The 22800-nt window shown below is 42.3% G+C and overlaps 1 protein-coding gene across 1 annotated transcript in view; it reads right to left on the bottom strand.

Moving 5' to 3' along the window:
* Positions 1 to 22800, bottom strand: part of MTM1 (myotubularin 1) — a 97293-nt gene that overhangs the window by 17883 nt on the left and 56610 nt on the right. The window contains exons 7-10 of the mRNA XM_049644431.1: positions 12957 to 13040; positions 10615 to 10764; positions 6335 to 6523; positions 2363 to 2548 (exon numbers count right to left, since the gene is read on the bottom strand). Of these exons, the coding sequence (XP_049500388.1) occupies positions 2363 to 2548; positions 6335 to 6523; positions 10615 to 10764; positions 12957 to 13040 (609 nt within the window). The remainder of the gene's footprint in view (positions 1 to 2362; positions 2549 to 6334; positions 6524 to 10614; positions 10765 to 12956; positions 13041 to 22800) is intronic.

The raw sequence follows: 22800 nt of genomic DNA, 5'->3' as shown, positions 1-22800 counted from the left end.
AGAGTAGGAGCTGACTCACCTTGTCTAATAATTCCTGTGCCTGTGCCCTCTCTTTCAGAAAAAAAGCTCTCTCCCTTATTTACAAAAGTAATATATATTCACTGGATAAAAATGGAGAAGGTGAACAAAAGCGCAAAAACAAAACTAAAAATGACCATAATCCCATGAACTCAGCAAGAATCATTGCTAACGTGTCCCTCTCAGCATCATTAAAGGGCTCAGCTTGAGTTGGTTGCCCAACAGCTGATTCTCACGTTTCCATCTCAGTCCCAAGCCCCTGTTCTGAGTTCCACCTTGCAGGAAGAAAATTGCCTGTTACCTATCACCAGGTGGATGGCCCGCTGCTGCCTCAAACAGATGATGTTTTTTTTAACCAAGACCCTGCTCAGGACAATCTTGCATCTGCAAATGGTGGTGTCATCTTCCCAGTTACACAGCTTCACCCTCTTGGCATCAGCCTACATTTCTTGAGATCCTGTGTCTAGGTAATCATCAAGCCCACAGGCCCTTCCTCGGAAAGCTCTCCTGTCTGTCCCTTTCATAGTGCCCCCCTCCCCACCTGGACATGTTCTAATTCTGATCATTACCACCCTGCCTCTGGATACCTGAAGTGGTTATTTTCTGACTTTACCTTCTTTCCTTTCCTATAAGAACCTGCCAGAACATTTTCCTACTACTTCACTACTCCAAAACCTCTGGGGCTTCCAACAACCTAGCTTCATGGCCAAGGCCTCTGACCACCTGGCTTCTCCCAGGTCTCTGAGATGAACCTGCAACTCCAGAATTCCTCACTCTTCCCAACAGGGCCTCCCCCAGGCCTGTTCCTGGACTTTGGTTCAGAATGCCTCCTTCTCTAGAATGGGTTCCCTCGTCCCTTCCACTTAACACACTGCAGCAAGGAGCAGAAGCTTTCCTGTCACATGTACATACCACGTCTTCAACCGCACAAACCTCCTTAAAGGCAGAAGTATGTCTCATACCTTCTTCCATTCATGAGGTCTAGTGTGATGCTTTGCATATAAGAGTACACTACTTTTTTGTTTACCTTTTACTAATTTTATTTAACTCCGGTTTTAACAAACTGATACATATATATTCTGAAAATGGTAGTAATTTTGTTTCTAATACTACCATTTTAAAAAATAAATGTTTATTTTAGAATAGTTTCAGATTTACAAAAAAGTTATAAAGGTACTACAGAAAGTTCGCATATACTCGACCCAGTTTGCCCTATTCCTGACCTCCTATAATGGTGTGGTACATTTGTCACAACCAGTGAAGCGATATTGACATACTATGAAATTATCAATGAGCATATTAACTTATTTTTAATAAAGCGCATACTTTATTCAGGTCTCCTTAGTTTCTACTTAATGTCCTTTTTCTAAAGCAGGCTGCCAGCCAGGACCCCACGTTACCTTCAGCTGTCACAATTAATTTGTTTTGCTAACTCCTTTTTGAGAATAATGAATTAAGAAAAAAATGAAAGTTATAGACAGGCAAAAGAAAAATATGATTCCTATCAAATTTGAAAGTACAATTTGACTAGAAAATAATCTATATCAAAAATGCACCTATTTAAAGTGGGCTTTTCGTTTGTTTACAGAACTAAATGGTGGTTTCTAAAAGTGTTAGTTTCCTCAGATAGCTTCAAGTACTTTTACTCTTAAAGACTGCAGGCTTTTGATGCCTTTATCAAGATGAAGGATTGAATATAATCAAGGCATAAAGTTCATTCTTTAAAATAAGTCAATTTGAGATTATTTTCAATAAAAACAATCTATCTCTAGGTCCTTGAGGGTCATACCCAGTAACGGTTAGATAATCAATTGGCTGTTCCTAAATAAATCTGCATGAAACCCCAACTACTTGCTATCGACAACACGGGAAGTGACATCTCTACCAACACTCAAACTGTTCTGGAGTGATGCTGTGAAATCTGTAATTTAGGTAAGCAAATTATAAAGAGACACAAAACCATCAAATGTAGAACCCTACACTACAAATAACTGCTCAATTTTAAAACTGAAGGAATTAAAAGAGATTCCTGTTCCACTAAACAATGACTTCCTTTTTTATACATGTAAATCTTTTTTAAAAAAAATATACTTGCCTTGGGGCATCTGGGTGGCTGAGTCAACTAAGCATCCAACTCTGGCTCAGGTCATGATCTCATGGTTGATGAGTTCGAGCCCCACATTGGGCTCTGTGCTGACAGCTCAGAGCCTGGAGTCTGCTTCGGATTCTGTGTCTCCCTCTCTGTCTCTGCCCCTCCCCTGCTCTCTCTCAAAAATAAATAAACATAAAAAAAAAAATATATATATATATATATATATATATATATATATATATGTTTACTTGCCTTGATGTGTTCTAACCAGTGAGTAGACTCCAAACTGGACAACCAGTGAGATTCTTCCACATTAGGATAAACAATGTCTTTGACTTTTTTTAAAGATTCCCTCATAACATGAATGTTATGAATGTCTAAGAAGAAAAGTTCGGCGTTGTGATATGCATCATCACTTTCGTATCCTCCTCCTGTTGCCTGAGAAACAGCAAGATATACAAATAATCAGTTGGATTTTCTACTTCGTCAGTAACTTAGCCAAATATTTCAAGTTACTGGTCCTCCAAATCTCAACTTAAAACCTTCCGACTTAGATGCGATGACTGATGTGACCTGACTTCCTACCCAACACAGCCTCAACAACATTAGTCACACTCTGAGCTAGAAGAAAATAGCAGGCTGGCAATTTCCTGGGGATCTGTATTCACAAGAAAAAAATCATTTCAAAATGTTCCATAATTACTAGCTCTTCTTCTGGATCTGGAAAGGCATGAGCAGGTTCTCAAGGGTCCTTGTCCTCTATCAGCTCTGTAGAAGTACTCTTCTTCAGCAGCGGTGGAGGGTGGGTAGAAGGGGGTGGAGGCGCTTTGGCCCCTCTTTGCTATGTGATTTGAGGCAAGGCACTCAACCTCCCTGAGCCTCAACGTTCTCTCCCACAGAATAGGCAATAACACTTCAGTAGGTTAAACAGGATTAAAAGGAGGCACACTCTATCACAGCTAACACCAGCCACCATTTAATGAGCCCCAGTGAGGTTCCAGATACTGATTCTTGCTTTCCATAATCTTATCTAATTCTTACAGCAATGCTGCAAGCAAGGGAGGTATTACTATCCCCATTTTGCGAAAGAGAAGAGATACTATTTAACGATCCCCAAAGCCCCATGGTAATCAACAGAATTCACGCTGAGTTCAAAGCCCAAACCTTTTCTAGTGCACCATGACTGTCTGCTGTGCAAACACCAAGGACAGAGAGCTGCACGTAGTAGGCCCTCAAAGAGCAAAAGGTTTCGAGGGGAGACAAGATGGCCACCACCTATACCACAGCACCTGAAAGTATTATCTTGCCAGGGCAGGTATCCGTCCACCTTCACAATGTGGTGAAGATACCCATTTTCCACGTAGAGAAAAAGAAATGTAATGGTTTTGTTGAAGAACCTGGTTGCATTTTGTTTAATGTTTTAACATGCCATGGAACATGTGGCCTCTGGCCCTTTAAGAAAAAGTTAAATAATTCATAGACTTGCCAAGAAAGCAATGTTCTATAAGCTGAAATGGAAGGGGAAGGCACTGGACAAATGTGCTATTGCTACATTTTGCCTCTTTTTTTTTTTTTTTTTTTCAACGTTTTTTATTTATTTTTGGGACAGAGAGAGACAGAGCATGAACGGGGGAGGGGCAGAGAGAGAGGGAGACACAGAATCGGAAACAGGCTCCAGGCTCCGAGCCATCAGCCCAGAGCCTGACGCGGGGCTCGAACTCACGGACCGCGAGATCGTGACCTGGCTGAAGTCGGACGCTTAACCGACTGCGCCACCCAGGCGCCCCCATTTTGCCTCTTTTTATTTATAACAATAGGAAGAATATATAACATATTTTAGAGTTTGTTACTAACAGCATCATCAGTAGTTAAATAGACAATACACATTCACATTACCATTTTTAAAAAGTTATTAGCTAACGAATAGACAGATGAGCCTTATTTCCCTGTTGTTGGTTATCCATGCCTCAGGGCATAGCACTTTGCAGCTCAGATCAGAGGCCAAGACAGAGGCGCTCTTATCCACCTGGCAGTTACTTCCTAAGCTGCAGGCTACCAGCCTGGGAGGAGATAGCAAGCCTAAATTTTGCTGGAGCTGCAAGCCTATAAAGCAATGACACACGTCACCCTCCCAGAGATGACCTGCTTCTCTACACATGTGGTTTTTAAAAAGCTACGGTGATTTGCAAAGAGATTCTCAATGCTGGAGTTTCTTTCATACATAACTGAAGATACCATGCAAAAATAAAAAAAAAAAATAAAAGGAAAACTATACTTGCTGCTCATTGCCAGAGCAAAGACAGGCATTAATGCGGTTCCACTGTAACCACAGCAGACCGCCACCAAATTGAAGCAGCCTGGTGCTGAGTCTTATCTACGCCTGGGGTTGGTTTGTTTACTTTAAAATGGTGTAATGTCGCTTATTACATCGGAGGTTGTAAATTTCTAAATCTCCACAAGGGAGGAACAATTAGGTCCAAAGAGAACAGAAGTCACAAGGGTAAAAATCAATTAGTCAAGCATAGATTGAGTTCCCAAAAGTTCCAATTCTCCATCTCTGGTTACTTTGGAAGTCTTTTCAGTTTCCTTCTCTTCAACAGAAAGGAACAACCCAGATTATCTAATATGACAATGCAAAGGTTCAAGGGCCTGTTGCTATGGATATAGATGACGAGGGGAGAGACACAGCCAAGGGAGGAGGGAACCAGAGCTTGATTTTTAAAGAATGCTGCAGAGATCTTTAAAGCCTAGGTTTTTTCCTTAATTTTTTTCTTCCCTTCATCCCTAACAGGACTAGCAACACAGGCATATTTCCTGAGTGTTAAAAGGCATTCAAGAATTCTACTGCTATAGCAGTAAGCTTGAGTTAATATGATGAAGGTATTTGTTTTATACATTTACATATTTTAAAATATTCTTTCTAAATACTTCATTTTAATGTAACACCATATCTATTTCAGGCTAAATGTGTACATGCAGATATTGCATTTTATGCATGTTTTGAACTCTCAACTATATATGAGGGAAGGAACAGAAATATCTAAAGTTATGAAGAATGCAAGAAGATATTCATAGTTAGACTTAATTTCCTACATGTTTTACTTATAATTCCTAATTTACTCATGAATACCACTCCTGATTGCTTTACATAGAATTTCCAAATCATTTCCATCAGTGAGACAAAAACTGTTACTGCAGTAATAGAGAGCTTGTCCAAGAGCACACCGGGAGCAGAGGGGACCCCCACCCCCCATGCAAATGTGGAAGACACACGATCCGTGTGCAAACAACCACAGTCTGCATCTCTCTCTGAGCCACTGGAGGATGTGTTTTGCTTTTGGGTTCTTGTCTTGTGCTATGAATAATTGAAGATGCCAGAAAAGTGACCTCGGGATAAGCAAAGTATTCAAGATGATGAAATTTAAGCCTACAGCTGACAAGAAACAATAAATCTGAAAGGCGGAATGGTGGTGAACAACGTGGGGCAGGCCCACTGTGAGCACTTGGGAGTGACAGCTGGCAATAACAGGAGACGGAAAACACAAAAAGAAAAGAAGAAATCGAATGTTAAAAGCATATCAATCTGGGGCTGATTAGAGTCTGGGCAAACAGCCTTATATCTTGCGGCAACTTCTGGGGAGCTTCTGAAAGCAACGCTACATAGTCACTGATGTTCACAGCGATGTCCCCAACCAATTTTAGGGGCACTTGGCACACTCTGCTTAAGAAGGCCAAGAAGACAATGGAGACAGATTGCTGCTGAAAACAGTAACATTGTGTGTGCCTGATTGTAAAATCCATATACAGAAATCTCCTTTTATTGAATTATCTTATATAAATGAGCAGGCACATTAACAAGTGCAGTGAAGAGACCGTTTGGATGAAGCTACAGATTTAGGGTTTAACCATTGCAGCTTCCCACAACTCCTTGTAGATGCCTAAGGCACTCCAAAGAGGGCTGAACTTGCGACAGGATTGAAGTTCATTATAGTTCGATACTCATCTAATTTACCTAAAGGTTATTCTCATTTAACGGATTCACGTTTTAAAATACGTTTTGTGATTAAAACTACTTCCTATGTCAGCAAAGTAGTCTTCCTATTTCAACTAAGTTTAACTATTAACGTAAGCCCACAAAGTGCCACACCGCGGCAAACCCAATCATGTAAAACATGGCACACTGTATCTAAGAGAAGCATTTGTCATGTCACTAAATGCACTCACCTTGTTCGCCACTGCATTTACATTGGGTCTTGCATCATAGATTGTGAGTTTAGAAATTTGTCTATTAGTCTCCCTGATAACATCGAGATACTTCTCATCATCCTTATTCCGTTTACCACTCATACCGACAAGAGGCTGACTGCAACGCACGATGACGGTCTTGTTTTCTGGATGAATCCATGACAGCACCTAAGGTTAGTTCAGAAATTTTAAGCTATCAGGAAAAAAACAAATCTCAAAACAGAAATACCCAAAACAGAAAGCACTAACAATCATGAGGAAGTGAATCTGATTTTGCCAAAACAGAATACTGGTTCACCTGTGATTTTACGCAATGTGCTCAGCAACACACATTTAACAGTGACAATTATCCAGAGGCAGCTAGAATAACCAATTGCTTTACTAGTGTTTTCTTGTAGAAGTTAAATGCTTACCGAAAAAAAAAAAAAAGTTCTCTCGCTTAAAGGAAATAAAAAGTTTCTGATATTACTTCTGCTCCGTAGCTTGTACTGGATTTCTCAGTGATACGTAAAGGAAATCACGTCTGGTACAACGTGTCTCCATAATACCAACTCACATCTACAGCTCATGTAGATGTGAAGCACATGTCTGCTGTGGCTGTAGCCTGGGCACTAAGCTCACAGTCTGTGTCACTTCTGTCTCCTCCGCCATCGAATGAGGAGGAGCATGACTCCATGGCCCTGCTGGGAGGATGAATGAAAAACACAGGTGAAGTACCTTCCAGGGGTGAGCTGGGCAGCCCACGGAGTCAGATATGAAAAACTATGAAAAGCAGACAGAAGAACTAAAGAAGCAGAAGTGTCTGAGCTCACTTAATAGAAGGCCAAATGCGCCGTCATCCCTGAAGTCACCCCCTCCGTGACGGCAAATGATAAGCACTGATGTCCATGAAAATCGATGTACATGATGCCGACATTGGGTTAGTGAGAAAAGAGGATGTGACGGCATTAATGAATACTCATTCATGGACTCTTCACGCCATGAAGAGACCTGTACAAAACACCACTGTGACTCCTAAGAGTCCAAAGGCTGAGAAGTGGGAAGCCCTGGGACAAGAACTGGCCCTCCCCGACCTCCACTTTGTAACCAACAAGGTGGAGATGGGACCTGCCCAGCCTGCCTCCTGTGGCCCTCGCTTTAAGACCAGTAAGAGACACGAGATCACTTTGACATGTGCACGGAGTTGTCATTTTTCAGGTTTACTGCAATGTAAGTGACATGCGGCACTGTGGAAGTTTAAGCTGTACAACATGTTGATCTGATACAAGATCACTTTCAAAAAAGAAAATTGCTACACGTAAGAGACCTATTACTTGATAGAGACCCTCCCAAGTTTTAAACTGAAATCAGGTCCTGGGCAAGACACCGTCCTGTGCCACCACCCATGCCTTCCCTTCCTCCACCCCTCTTCTCTCTGCTTGGGAAGTTTAAGGCTGGAGTCACCGGATCATATTAAGAAATGCTTCTAAGTTGTTTCACTTCCTCTTTTCTTTTTCTTGAGGGATCTTGACTACCTTTTTATTTTTTTAATATTTATTTATTTACTTAATGTTTATTAATTTTTGAGAGAGAGTGTAAGTGGGGGCAGGGCAGAGAGAGAGGGAGACTCAGAATCCGAAGCAGGCTCCAGGCTCCAACCTGTCAGCACAGAGCCCGATGCAGAGCTCGAACCCACGAACTGCGAGATCATGACCTGAGCCAAAGTCAGACGCTTAACCCACTGAGCCACAAGGAGCCCCTATTTTTGAGAGAGAAAGCAGAGAAGGGGCAGAGAGAGAGGGAGAGAAAAAATCTCAAGCAGTCTCTGCGCTGTCAGCATAGACCCCAACACGGGGCTCAAACTCATAAACCATGAGATCATGGCTCAAGCCGAAAATAAGAGTCAGATGCTTAACTGACTGAGCCGCCCAGGCACCCCTTGACTACCTTTTTAAAAGGATGCTTGCTGTTTGGCTCACAGGTATAAATAATAGTAGCTTCACAACATCAACTACCATGACTGCTTTCAAAGTATATGGTACTATATTAGGTTATTCCTACTAAAGTTAATATCTAGAAGCCATAGATAATTAAGGATGTACACAAATATTTAGCCACCAAAAAAGATGTTGATCACAGCGTTGTTTATAATAGCAAAAAAATCAAAAAATAACCAAGATGTCTCATAATAAAAAACTGATTAAATACATATGGTGCATGTACACACTGGCACACAGATGTTTAACAGCAGGAAACGCTCTTTCCAAGATAATGTTACACAGAGAAAGCAGAGACACAAATGACAGCATAATTTCTTTTTTTTTCCAAATAAAAATATGTATGCATAGAAGGAAGTCTGGAAGGACATAGACCAAAATGTTAACTGTGGTTCTCACTAGGTGGCAGAATCCTTTTTCTTTATCGGCATTTTGTAAAATATGTGAAGTAACTATGTGTTACTTATATGTTAAGGACTTGTGTAACATTAAGACAAACCTATGAGAGAAAAAGGAATGCATAAGAGAACATATGTATGCATTGATGGGAACATCAATGCATGTGGATCATTTTGTTATTAAATGGTATCTTATAATAGTTCATATGCTATTTATGTACAAATAACAAAACTGCTTTCTCATCAATTCTTCTTGTATTTTTACATGGGCTTTCTTAAAAAAAGAACTGAATATCAAATAGTAAGGATTTCACATTAAAAGCGAATGCATTTTCTGGGTTATAGTCAAGAGTCAGATGGTTATGAGGTATATCAGAAAAAGTACATTATCTACTATTAAATATGATTAAGCATGGTAATCTATAAAGATATAGATGTGAAGGAGAACTTAGCTTTAGTTTTATTAGGAAAAATAAATACAAATTTGTGGCCACTATGAAGTAAGAAGGATCAATAAAATGGGTAAATAAGTAAAAAGTTAAGCATCTTATGTGTTCTACAGTGGGCTCTCATTCACTCAGAAGAGTGGAAACTAGGGGGTCAAGATGGCAGCCTGAGCACACTTGTTTCCTCTCCTCTCCTGACCCAAATCCCATGAAATACACACACACACACACACCCCTCCTCTCCTGCCCCAAATCCTGTGAAATACACACACACACACACACACACACACACACACACGTTTCTCATGGTAGACGTTCAACTGAATGAAGGCATGAAGGAAGTCGATCCACACTACCCTAACCTCCTCCTCCTGTGGGCAAGACAAATATTAGCAAAGACAGCTGGCCAAGGCAGGGGTGGAGTCTACGGCTACAACACAGAAAAGTATGTCGCAGAAGAGCACGAGAGGAGTAAACTTGTAATTCTAGCCTCGTTGGCACTGTATTCTAGCAAAACCAGCTGAAAAACATGTTCAAATACAATATACATCATTACGATCTGAACAGACACTGAGAATTAGAGAAGGGAGCGAATTTTAAAGTTCTGATTCCTGTTACGTTGACACTAGACCAAAGTTTCACACGAATGTCCTTTTAAGGACAAAAAATGTCTAGACTTGGAGTTAAAGGCAAGGTGACATTAAATCTTAATTTCTTCTATCCTTGTTTTTCCAAAATCTGTTATTTAGAAAAACAAAAACAAAGCGATGTACTCATTATGACATGCTCTGATAATTAAGAGGAAAAATTCTCTAAATTTTTAGTCAAGAAAATTTATGTACACAAAGTAGATGGCGTGACTCACATAAATATTCAAGAGCCAAAGAGAACTTGGTGAACTAGGTCCAAGGATACTGTAAGCATACCGTCTGGAATCATGTGCATTTGGCGCTCGGGCAGCTGGCAAACATGATGAGGATGAGCTAACCCTAATAAAGGTGGCCGCATACAAAAGCCTGTACCCATGTGCTCTGTGCTCTGTGACATTAGACAGATAGTGCGTTGTTTCCAGTATGATTTGGCTGACACTTGTCAAGGGCCCGTCACATATAAGGTATGGGGCTGCAAAGGTGAAAACCGGAAAGTCCCTATACTTCCTTCTATCCTTCCAGCAAGCACCTGGTTTACGTATGGTAGTGTCACTTTCACCCTCTCCTGTATGAGAATTACTTGCGCTCATTCTCTGTCCTTGATTGTGAACTCCCGGAAGGCAGGTGCGGTCTCACTTCTTTTCCCGTTCAGCGCAGTCCTTTGTGTGCTCAGCGGGCACTCAAAAACGACACGGTGGACTGAGATTCCAAGAGTGTGTCTCTGACTGGATTCCTGTTCTTATGGGACAAAAGGCAGTCTTTGAGGAAAACATTAACTGTAGTACTCACTGGAATTCGGTTTCTGGATCTAAAAGTTGCGACTCTCCTGAGATCATCATCTGAGGCACGATATGGAACCACCAAGAGAGAAGGGTAGGTGTCACATAGTTCATAGCACTTATTGATAAAAGTGATTCTCCAGTGGTGGTTAGGCAAGCCCTGCAGGAGAGAAGGATGTCCAAGTCAGTATTGCACGGCTCTGTCTCCGGACTGGCCTTGGGTCTCCTTTCCTTTTGCTAGCAGAATCTGCACGTGCCTCTTTGAACACAGGGTAGGGACGGTCTACTGATTTATAATAAAGGGAGCCAAATCAGTCATCTGGACAACATAAGAACACAAGACAAAACACTGGTGGCTTCCATAATTCTAAAATGTCATTGGTAAATACAAATTCTCTTGAATTTGAGCTCCTCGTTAATTTCACGTCAAACTATTCCTTACTATGTGTGTAACAGTAAGCCCAAGTGCATCTCCCACCTACATACCCTCCCCACCCCAGAGAAAAGTGCATCACATAATTTTAACCTGTGTCCACTTGAGGGTAGAAGAGACATTGGGCAACTGCCTCTCCCTACTCAAAACAGAGTGAATGCATCAGTCTGCTCCAAAGTAGAAAGAGGCTAAGTTTATGCAGAAAGTCACAGAGGGGAAGTAAAGGAAAACCCCTCTGGGGAGGCTCATTTCGCCACCTCCTAAAAGTGTTTTCAACCAAGTTGTTTGGGATTGGCGGTCACTCCGTAGGCTGTGTGAGAAATACAGCCACCTGCATTCTAAGCAGATGGCTAACGTGACAGGGAGACATGGAATACACTTGCCATTCTGCCAGCTACCCACAAAACCGCGTATGGACAAGATCCAGAGGTGGTGGAATATTCTCTCCCCATACTCACAAATACACAAATACACACACAAAGGTGAGCTATGTGGGTGTTTGCTGTGGGGACAGACATTGTACCTTTTCCTTAGGTCTGGTCCTATAGACCACGGACCAAACAGGTGAGTCTGATGCTGAGTCCAATTAGAGAGTTATAAGTCCCATGAGAAAGTTATAAGAAGAAAAGATGAAATATAATGGCAGTCTAGAACAAGATACCTTCAACAGTTCATATATGCATGCAATCTGAAAAACAGGAACTGTTTTGTTTCAAGCTAGAAACGTTGGCCTACAAAATAAGTCTTAATATTGTCCATAACACTCCAAAACTAAGGTACAAATATTTAAATACATAATGCTACAGAGGCCTCCAAAACATGCAAAATGTTTCAATGGTCTTTCTTCTGCCTCAAGATCTGACCCAGAACAGAGATCATTAAAATGAAACACATATACAGCCTTTGAAAACCCACCAGTCTAAAGCGGACTTCTGGAAGCACAGGACGCCCTACTTCCTATGTGTGATCTAAACTCCCACACCCACATTCCTGAGCATTGAATCTGCTTATGAATATGTACGCCGCCGATCAAGACTAGAAAGAATAATCAACCCAGATGCTTGGTAGTAGAGGTGGTGGCTAGAAGGTTCTCCTCGAGTCTAGGGTCCTAGAATTTTACTTTACATTCACTGCCTTTTCATATAAAGCAACTGGGCTCGATCGGAGTCTCACAGCTCACTCAGCAAATGCTCCCAATTATTTTAAGAGCTTTGTAGGATGAGGACTATGAAAACCTCCATCACAAAACTCCTACCTGGCCTACAAACTTGATTAAACCACAGGTCAAATTGTGGCTCCTGTTACATAATACACACTGGCTCTTCTTCACAAAAAATGCCACAAGAGACCTTTGTCCCTGAACAGCAACATTGTACCAAGCCTCTTGCCTTTATTACAGCAAATGAACATGCATGCAGGTGAAGTTCACAGAAGAGAGCAGTAAAAGCTATTCTAATATATGTTCATCAAAGCTTTGTTGGAAAAGTCAGCATTATAGGAAAATAGTCCTAATTCATTTCAATCTGCAAAGTGGAATAAATATAATTTAAATTTAGCTGTCAGTGATAGTTATGCTCCCAAATGTGTAAATACATAGTGACACGAACGCCTCAATAGTAAGATATAGAAGTTTGACTTTTCTAGACTCCACGTATTTGATTCATTTCATGAACAACATACAACCGACATTGTTCATGTACCAGAAGGAAACAGAACTTGGCTACCCAGCTTTCAATGCAACTTGAATATAGCTAGGGAATGAGCTCATAAATCATACAGTAATCGAAAAAATGAGCTATAACTGCCACAAAAAATATACTAAGCAAGGATTTCACTGATTCTCAAAGAGTATGACTGACAACATAGTGTCACCATGCGTGTTTGAGATTTACCACCTGCCGTAGCACCTGTTGACTTACCTGCCTTCTGTATTCTTCTACTGGGTTATAAACTGTCCATCCATCCACGTTAAACTTTTCTTCATTTAGAAATGCAAATATTGGCTAGAAAAGGCAAAAGGAAAAAGAGAATTTAAAGTGCAGCGTGACAGAACTGATAGCCTACTAATACTACACCCTCCAAGTTTTCACCAGATTTGCCTACCATGAAATCACAACCCAAAGTGAGACTTTCAAAAAGAAATGATGGTGAAAAGTGCACACTAGACTTCTGCTGCCTTCTTTTTTTTAAATTTTTTTAACGTTTATTTATTCTTGAGACAGAGAGACAGAGCATGAGCAGGGGAGGGGCAGAGAGAGAGGGAGACACAGAATCTGAAGCGGGGTCCAGGCTCTGAGCTGTCAGCACAGAGCCCAGTGTGGGGCTTGAACCCACCAACTGCAAGATTATGACCTGAGCCGAAGTTGTCCCTTTAACCAACTGAGCCACCCAGGTGCCCCCCTACTGCCTTCTATCTTGAGTAATAATTACTTCTGAGACCTCAAGTTTCCATGGCTGCAAACATCTCTTTTTTTTTTTTATCTTTATTTATCGTGAGAGAGAGAGAGAGCATGTGCACACATGTGTACAAACTTGAGCGGGGAAGGGGCAGAGAGAGAGAGAGAGAGAGAGAGAGAGAGAGAGACAGACAGAGACAGAGAGAATCCTGAGCATGCTCTGCACTGTCAGCACAGAGCCCAATGTGGGGCTCAAACCCACGAACTGTGAGATCATGACCTGAGCCAAAGTCAGACACTCAACTGATTGAGCCACACAGGTACCCCTACAAACATTTCTTTCTTTTTTTAATGTTTTCTTATTTTTGAGAGAGAAAGAGACAGAGACAAGGAGTGTGTGTACTAGTGGGGGAGGGGCAGAGAGAGAGGGAGACACAGAATCCAAAGCAGGCTCCAGGGTCTGAGGTGTCAGCACAGAGCCCAATGTGGGGCTCGAACCCACAAACCATGGGATCATGACCTGAGCAGAAGTCGGAGGCTTAACTGACTGAGCCACCCAGGTGCCCTGCAAACATCTCTTTTAATGTGCCCTTGTTTGAAATTATCTTCCAGATAAGTCAGATTTCTAGACCAAAACTACACCTATCAATTTTAAACATTAGCAATTGATCAAGTAAAACCCACCTAAAAAAAAAAGGAAATTCAGGAATAATTATTAAATAGTACAGCTGTCTCAAAACATGAGGGACAGGACATTAGGAAAATTCTTAACTGTTTGTTCTCTATGAATTCGGAATCAATGCCATGATCTCTGTGAGATGAAGGACCCAGACCTCTCCTTGCTTTTCCTTCTGTGCTCACTCTGGAGGCGATTCTGATGAATTTCACAGCTTCAAATACCATCCAGACCCTAGTGACTCCTACCTAGTAGCTATTGCTCTTCAGCGCCAACTTGGATCTGCAGGCCAGGCAGTCCAAGGGACCACCCCACAACTCCAGCCTAAGAGGCATCTGGAAGATTCTAAAGTTAACACATCCAAAGCCAAACCCCTGACCACCCCTGTATCCTGCTCCTCCCACAGCCTCCTCATTGAAATAGATGGCAGCCCCATCCTTCTAGATGAGCCCAAAACCTTGGTGTCATTCTCATCAGCTCACTGCTACCACCTGGTCAAAGTCTTGACCGTCCCCCATTTGAATCATTATAATAACTTCCTAACTGGTCCCCTACTTTCTATTTTTTTACCTCTATAGTCAGAGTAACAGTGTCACAACCTAAGTCAGTTCAAGTTATTCCTCTGGCCCAAATCCTCCTGTGGCTTTCCATCTCACTTGGAGCCAAAGTGGAAGTCTATCCAATGGTCTACGCGGCTGTCCACCATCTGGCCACATCCCTTACCATGTCTCTGCTCTTCCACTGCTCACTCCTCTCCGGCCAAATTCACCTCCAGTGCTGTTCCCCCAAAGCGCCAAGTGCATTCCAACATCAGGGCCTTTCCACCCACAGCTCCAGCCGTCTGGAATCCTTCCCCCCGCCCATGGCTTTCCCCCTTACTCTTTCACATCTCTGCTCAAATGTAACCTTAAACAGCGAGACTTACTCTGATGCCCTATAGAAAAACTACATGCTGCCCCCAGAACAGCACCCCCTATTGTCCTTTCCATTTTATTTCCCCATATTACTTATGACCATTAGACAGATTGTAGATTTACTTGGTTGTTTACCGTTGGACTCCCACTGTCCCCTCCCTAGAACATGGACTCCATAAAGACAGACGACTGCTTTGGCCACATCCTCTTTTCCTAGTAACTGGAACAGTGTCCGGTCCATAGTAGGCAGAACATGTATTTTTTGTTGCCAATGAAACTGTGAAGCCTATCCAGCCTCTGTACAATGACTTTCTCTGGAGGCACCATGTTTGGGCACTTTTTCCTCTGGGGGTCTTCCTTCCCACCCATTTTCCTCTGTTATCATACTACAACTTTGAATGGCAGCATTCTCTCTCCTACGTTACAGAGAGTTTCTGGAAAAGCCTTACTTGGCAGCAACAGTTTAGTGTATCTAAAAGGCAGGAGTTTTGGGGGTACCTGGGTGGCTCAGTTGGTTAAACGTCCGACTTGGTTCAGGTCATGATGTCACGGTTTGTGGGTCTGAGCCCTGCATAGGGCTCTGTGCTGACAGTAGGAGCCTGGATGGAACCTTCTTCAGATTCTGTGTCTCCCTCTGTCTGTGCCCCTCCCCTGCTCACGCTCTTTCTCAAAAATAAACAAACATTAAAATAAATTTAAAAGGCAAGAGGTTTAAGGTGAAAACTGATCAAGAACATGCTCTCCAGACTCTCCTCTTCAACTTTCTAAAGCATAGGACACCCTCAGCAGGTCTCAGTTCTGGCGGTGGTAGGTCCAAGTGCTATGTATTCTGCATGGGTAGCATGCCGACCACACAATACTGATCTAGCTAAGCAATTCGCTGATTGCTTAAATAGTTAATTATTCAGTACCACTGGGGAAAACAAATGATTTCTATTAACTGAAGTTTAAACGACAGAGGGACTTTTGATGAAAACAACACTAAAATGTATGGTGTACTTCTTCATCCCGAAACAGAATCAGTAGAACATAGCAAAGCAGTCTCTGGGTGACATCTGAGCCCTGGATATTATACTGGTCAGTAGCCGGCACAGGTACTGCTCAACACTCCCGGCTGCTGTGCTGTTGACATACTTGTACATGGCAGGTGGCTTAAGGCACAAGGGTGTCATTCACTTTAGAAGAAGACCTATAATCTGCTTTCTTGAAATAAGTTCCTGATCTCAACATGGTTTTTGTTCAGTTTGCTTCTAGTTATTTATATCTTTCCCATGAATCTCAAGTGAATATGGCAGCCTTTTAAAAACAAAGAATAACACTGCTAACCCAAAGGCCAGATAAAACTTTCTCTCCAGAAAACTCATGATGTATGTTAATGCTATCAGTGTCCTTTGACTTGCCAGCAGCATTTTCAACGTACCTTACTATTTCTCAGTCACCAATAATAAAGCAATTCCTCTCTTGCTTCAAATACTCTCTTGTATCTTATATTAAAATTACTGATAAGCATAATATAAGTTTACAAGTTTGTTATCAGAAGATGAAAGTTACACACCCCAAACCAAAATGATCTCCACGATTTCTTTCTTTTTTATTTCTTTAATGTTTATTCATTTTTGACAGACAGGGAGAGAGAGACAGAGCATGAGCAGGGGAAGGGCAGAGAGAGAGACACACACAGAACCTGAAGCATGCTCCAGGCTCTGAGTTGTCAGCACAGAGCCCGACATGGGGCTTGAACTCACAAACCGTGAGATCATGACCTGAGCTGAAGTTGGACGTTTAACCTACTGAGCCACCCAGGCACCTCTCCATGATTTCTTTAACATGCTTGATTTAAGGGAACTCTGAACACAAGTAATATAAAAAAAACTGTCATTAACAAGAGAAAGATACAATGTGCTCACAGTAGCAACATCTCAGGTGGCCTTTCTCATGAAATCATTCTGGAATGACACTTCACATTATGATGATGCCCAGATATACAGGATGATGCCATGAACTGGCATCCCTTATCCCTGAAACATGGCTATGAGAACTCTATGATGGAAACTGTCCCCAGGTTAAGAGCTGAGAGCCAGACTTGGACCTCAGACATTTCAGGAAGGTTTATGAATCACCTAACAGCCAGATACTTCTGGTCATGAAATACACAGCAACACATCTAATACCAAACTGGAGCTTAAGGTAAAAAAGACCAGGTGCTTAAACTAATATTTTAACCATCTAAATAAATTAGCTTACAATTACAAGGAAATAAATCTTTTTTATAAAGGACGACTTGTTACTTTTTAAAGAAGAACCCGATGCAAACAGTAAGTTGTCCATACTTGGCTCTCATACTGAGGCAAGCATTCTAAAAGAACCCATGAGGATATTTTCTAAAGTTGAATGTACCCAGACTTAGGTCCCAGATATTTTAATTTTTTTACCCTTTTTTTTTTCTCCTTCAAGATCCAGATAAGAGAACAAAGCGAGAATGTTAAAATACAAGCTCTCAACAGAGGAACATAAAAGCGGATTATACAAAAAAACCTACTAAGCATTAAAGGACAGAAACAAAACCCTTCATCTGCATTATTACAAAGCACAGAATTCCCTACAAGTGGGGACTTGTGACAAGCCTAATTAAGGCTTCTGTCTGAAAACTGTTAAAACCTAAAGTTAATGGGCTACACACCTTGAGGTTTTTAGCTGACATTTATTTTCTCTTACAGACAACACATTTTTCAAGACTTCGAGTCTTTTAGTGCTTTATTAGTGGCGTTGCCATTTCCCAGTCATTCCTAATGATAACCTTGGCCCGATCGGGACCCTCTCTTGGGGAGACCCAAGCACCATGGAGAGAACCCTCCTTCAGGAGGATCGCCCAGGGGGAGGGGTGTGTGAGGCAGGAAATAGTCGAGTCGGCCGCTGGAACTGGTCCCGGCACCGATCTCCTTTCACTCCTTTCACGGCCCTCGGACAAGGCAACCAGGAGTCAGTGCGGGCTCAGCAAAGCCTCGGAGCCAAGGGGTTCGCCAAATCCGATCCGTGCTTCGGGAAGCGCCCCCACCCTAACCCCCCGTGGCTTTCTTCTGGGGCCTGGTCCCTCAGCCTGGCTCTGCCTCAGGGTAGGGGCGGGGGTGCCTGGGCCCCGCCTTGGCCCCACAGAACCGAACCGGCAACCTGGCTGCTGCCAGAGGGTGGGGGAGGGGTGGGTGGGGCCCGTGCAATATACACAGATGACACTTAGGAACACAGCCTCGGGCCTCTGTGCAGATGACCTATCTGGCCGGCTGCTCTCCTTTTTTAAAAAAGTTATTTTGAAATAATTACAGATTTACAAGAAGTGACAAAGATGTACAGTCAAGTCCCGTGCAGCCTTCACTCAGCTTCCCCGATGTGAACATGCTGCATAGACAGCTAGAGTACAGTATCAGAATCAGGAAACTGACACCAGAAAACAGCCACCGTCAAGTGCCTATCCTGGTTTCAAATGAGCAGGTCTTCCTTTATTTGGCTCTTTATTGGTATTTTGGCATTTCACCAATTTAGATTCCTACTAGTCAAGAGATCCCATGCATGGAGACTTAAAAAAAAAAAAAAAGCAATCATGTGCATTTTTTTCCAGGTTTAAAAATAGCACAATGTAACATTTGAAAAATGTTAAAAGGACAAAGTTGAGATGAAAATCTCCGATTTCACACTAGGGATAAAAACAGCTCTGACAAAGAGAATGTAACTTGTCATTTAAATTTTCCTACATTTATCACTGTTGTGTCTCGTGGGAGAAAAAATCTGAAACGACAACAGGTTTTGGCTTTCACTTAATTAGCCATTGGTTTTAAATGGCAACTACATGAAGACGCATCAACTCACTTAAAACACCTAGACTGGACTTATTTATTTATTTAGTAGACTCTATCAATGTTGAGTGATTTAGAAGTTTCCTTCTTTGAGGTGGGAGAGCTGTCTGTCTGTGAATTAGGGTTCTAGATCTCATGGAGCCCCTCACGGAGAGCCTCTTCCCTCAAGGACTCTTCACAGTATGTCTCGGAACTGGATGTCACAGAATCAGATTTGTAAAAACTAAATATCATTCAAAAGGGAGACAGTTACAGAAGAAAACTATTTTCATAGTACGCAGGGGAATGAATCGATAAACTATGGAGATTTAACAGTGCTTTCAAATGATGCTACCACCATGCAATGGCACGGTCATTGATGGACACAAGTTATAGAACGAGCAGACCCTTTTCAGGAAGTAAACAAAATATAACTCTGAATATCTAGTATTAAAAGTTCAGGGGCTCCTGGGTGGCTCAGTCGGTTAAGCGTCTGACCTCAGCTCAGGTCATGATCTCATGGTTTGTGGGTTTGAGCTCCACATTGGGCTCTGTGCTGATAGGTCAGAGCTTGGAGCCTGCTTCAGATTCTGTCTCTCTCTCTCTCTCTCTCTCTCTCTCTCTCTCTGCCCATCCCCTGCTCATGCTCTGTCTCTCCCAAAAATAAATAAATGTTAAAAAAAAAATTAAAAGTCAGGGGACTGTTAACTCCTTTCCAGATAGAATTTTGCAGTGTTGGAACAGGAATTTAAGGGAGCATTTTTTTGTTGTTGTTGTTCTAACTTGATTTCTGAAATTGAAGATACCCGCCTTTCTAAAAGCTTCTATCTACCACATAAGGGTGAGCAATGTAAATGCATGTCATTTTCACCTTTTAGATTACACTTAAAAAACAGACCTCTTCATATAAGAAAAAATGCTTTCATTAAAGTGGGGGGGGAGCTAAAATTTTTAAGGAAGAACCACAGGAGGTACTGACACTTGGCAACGTTTGTAATTCTAAGTAACATCTTCAGGTAAGTGCATCAAAGGTAATTGAGTCGAAAAATCTGACACAAGTCTCATAGGTCAAAAGCAGCTAGCACATCAACTGCCATTTATACTTCCTGCATAAATAATTCTCCTCGTCCTCTTTCCACCACCTTCCCTGGGGAAAGTGGCTTAATATTTCTGGGTTGCCATCACCTTCATATATAAATATACACAGTCATTTATTCAGGAGAAGACGACTCAGTAAGTACATTTGAAATGTCATTTGAAACCATTTGGAAAAAGAGCATTCTTTCCTACTTGTCTACAATCATAATCACTTATGGTGACATTTCTCAGGGTTCATCTGTCGCACCTCTTCTCACTGTAACTGTCTCTCCTGGCAATTTTGGCCACATCTATGAAAATGCCAATGATCACATCTGGGCCTGCCAAATAAACCTTGCCCCGGGCCACAGCTCCAGGTACGCGGCCACCTGCCTCCTAGATATGTCTGTCTGGCTGTCCTACAGACACCTGCAATTCCACATATCTGAAATGGGGCTCACCGCCTCTTCCCTCCCCACTCCAATACTGCCCATCTCAACCAATGTCAACCTGTTTATCCAGGCTGGATTCTTCCCTATCATGTCATCCCCCATCATAATTATATTCACACAATCAACAAATTCTACTGTTCTTCTAGATCGTCCTCAAATCGTCACTCTCCTGCCCCTCTCCTTTGCCCCATTTGAAGGGCTCACAATCATGTACCCAGGTGACTAACGAACATCCCCAGAATTAAACTCCTGCCCCTCTCCATGCAGTCTGTATGCTGCAGCCCAAGCAATCTTCTGAAATCGAAATTTAATGTCACTTTACTGCTTCAACCCCTTGAATGGCTCCCCTCCCCTTCAGATAGAAAGTGGAACCTCTTGGTGGGGCAGGTTAGGCTCTGCGAGCTTTGGGGCCCAGCCTTCCCCTCCAACACCATCTGTCACCACTACTCCCACATAGACACCAACCCACGTGTGGGTCCAGTCTGTATCCAGTCTCTTCACATTTGCACACACTGTTCCTGCCCTTGGCTGTTTCTGCCTGGCTAACACTCCTACTTGTCTTCCAGGATTCACCTCCTCTAGGAAGCCTTCCTCGACAACAAGCCCCTTACTTGCCGCTCCCCTGATGTCCTGTGCACATGCATCTATATCGTATGTGTCTGTTTGCTCTCCCAGGGGCCAGGGGGTTGGCATGAGCCCCAGCTCCCCGCACCTAGCCACAACACAGGCGTTCCGGAAATGCCTGGACAGCACAAACAGGGAGGAAAGGATGAAAAAAAGAGGAGAAACAAGGAGAAGCCTGCTCTACCAGACCTTTCATCTTATGAAGCCTCAATAGTTAAAAAGAATGTTACTGGTACATGAAGAGTGATTGATGCAAGAGAGGAAACATTCAGAAATCAAACACCAAGCGGAACGAAGTGTGTGGTAAAGGTGGTGTTTCAAAGGAGCAGATCAGATAACCAATGGTGTGGTGACAACAGTGGAAGAAAGATTGGGATCCAGATTTTACGCGGACACGGTCACCCTGAAAAAATTCCAAATTGATGGAATATTTAAGTTTTAAAAAGAAACGAAAGTATTAAAATAATATTCTAGGGAGAATTCTTCTAGAACTCTGAGTAGAGAAAACCTCCCTAACAGGGATACAAAATCCAGAAGTTATAAAAGAAAACCATGCAGACAAGAATCATCCTAGCGACCCTGGCTGCTCTCGTTACCTAGGTCCACTCGCAAGACTGGCCCTCAGCCGGACTCCAGGAACCTGGCTCTCGGGAGGGTTCCCATCGCTCCCTAACCACTAAGAGTGGTTGGCGGTGCCCAAACTGTATACACGTGATTTATGCTGAGCGCCTGCTTTCCTTCTGAGAGGCTGGGGTTTTGGTACATGTTAGGCAGAGGGGCTACATGACCGGCCTCTGATCAAAACTCCAGGTGCCGAGCTTCCGCAGTTGATAACATTTCCCACGCGTGGTCTCAACTTGGTGCTGTAGGAATTAAGTGCTTCCTGTGTGACTCCATGGGGAGAAAACTCTGGAGGCTCGTGCAGAGTTTCTACCATGACTTCTACCCCATACACCTTTCCCTTTTGCTGCTTTTCCTCTGTACCCTTTTGCTGTAATAAATCACACTTGTGAGTACGACTATATGTTAATAGTACGACTATATGTTAATAAAGTCTTGTGAACTCTCCTGATGAATCATCAAACTTAGGGCTGTCTTAGGGATCCCCATCGCCAAAAAGAAAAAAAAAAATGATGAACACTCACAAATAAAGATTAAAAAAAAATCCCCATAGCAAAAGCCACCCTAAGTCAAAAGACATACATATGGGGAAAATAACTGCAACTTGTATTACGAGCATAGCTAGTACATAAAGAACTCCTTCAACAAGAAAAAGACCAAAATTCCAAAAGAAATATAGGCAGAAGTCACAGAGAACAAATAGAAAGGCAAATAGCTCAAACCAAAAGATACTCAATTTTAGTCAAATAGGATAGGATAAATACAAAATAAAACTATGAATCCACATTTTCACCTATTAGATTAGCAGAGATTGAAAAAATCCGAGAGCATACTGGATTGGTACAGTTGGCAGAACGACCCCACAAAGATGTCCATGTCCTAATCCCTGTGACCCGTGTCATGTTACCATACATGGCAAAGAGGAATTAGGTTGCTGATGGAATTCAGATTTCTAATCGCCTTTTAAGATAGGAAGGGTACCCTGGATTTCCCCGGAGTGCCAATGTCATCAGAAGGGTCCTGCGATGTGGAAGGAGTGAGAAGAGTTGGAATCAGAGAAGGAGAGTGATGATGGAATAAAGTCAGAATAATTCAAAGGACTTGACCACTGCTATTAGCTCTGTAAAGGGAGTAAGGGGCCATGAGCCAAGGGACGCAGGCACCTCTAGAAGCCGG

This window comes from Panthera uncia, chromosome X, assembly GCF_023721935.1.
Source record: "Panthera uncia isolate 11264 chromosome X, Puncia_PCG_1.0, whole genome shotgun sequence".
Classification (NCBI taxonomy): Eukaryota; Metazoa; Chordata; class Mammalia; order Carnivora; family Felidae; genus Panthera; species Panthera uncia.
Note: the sequence above shows the minus strand (reverse complement) of the source record. Positions and strands in the feature narration are given on the sequence as shown.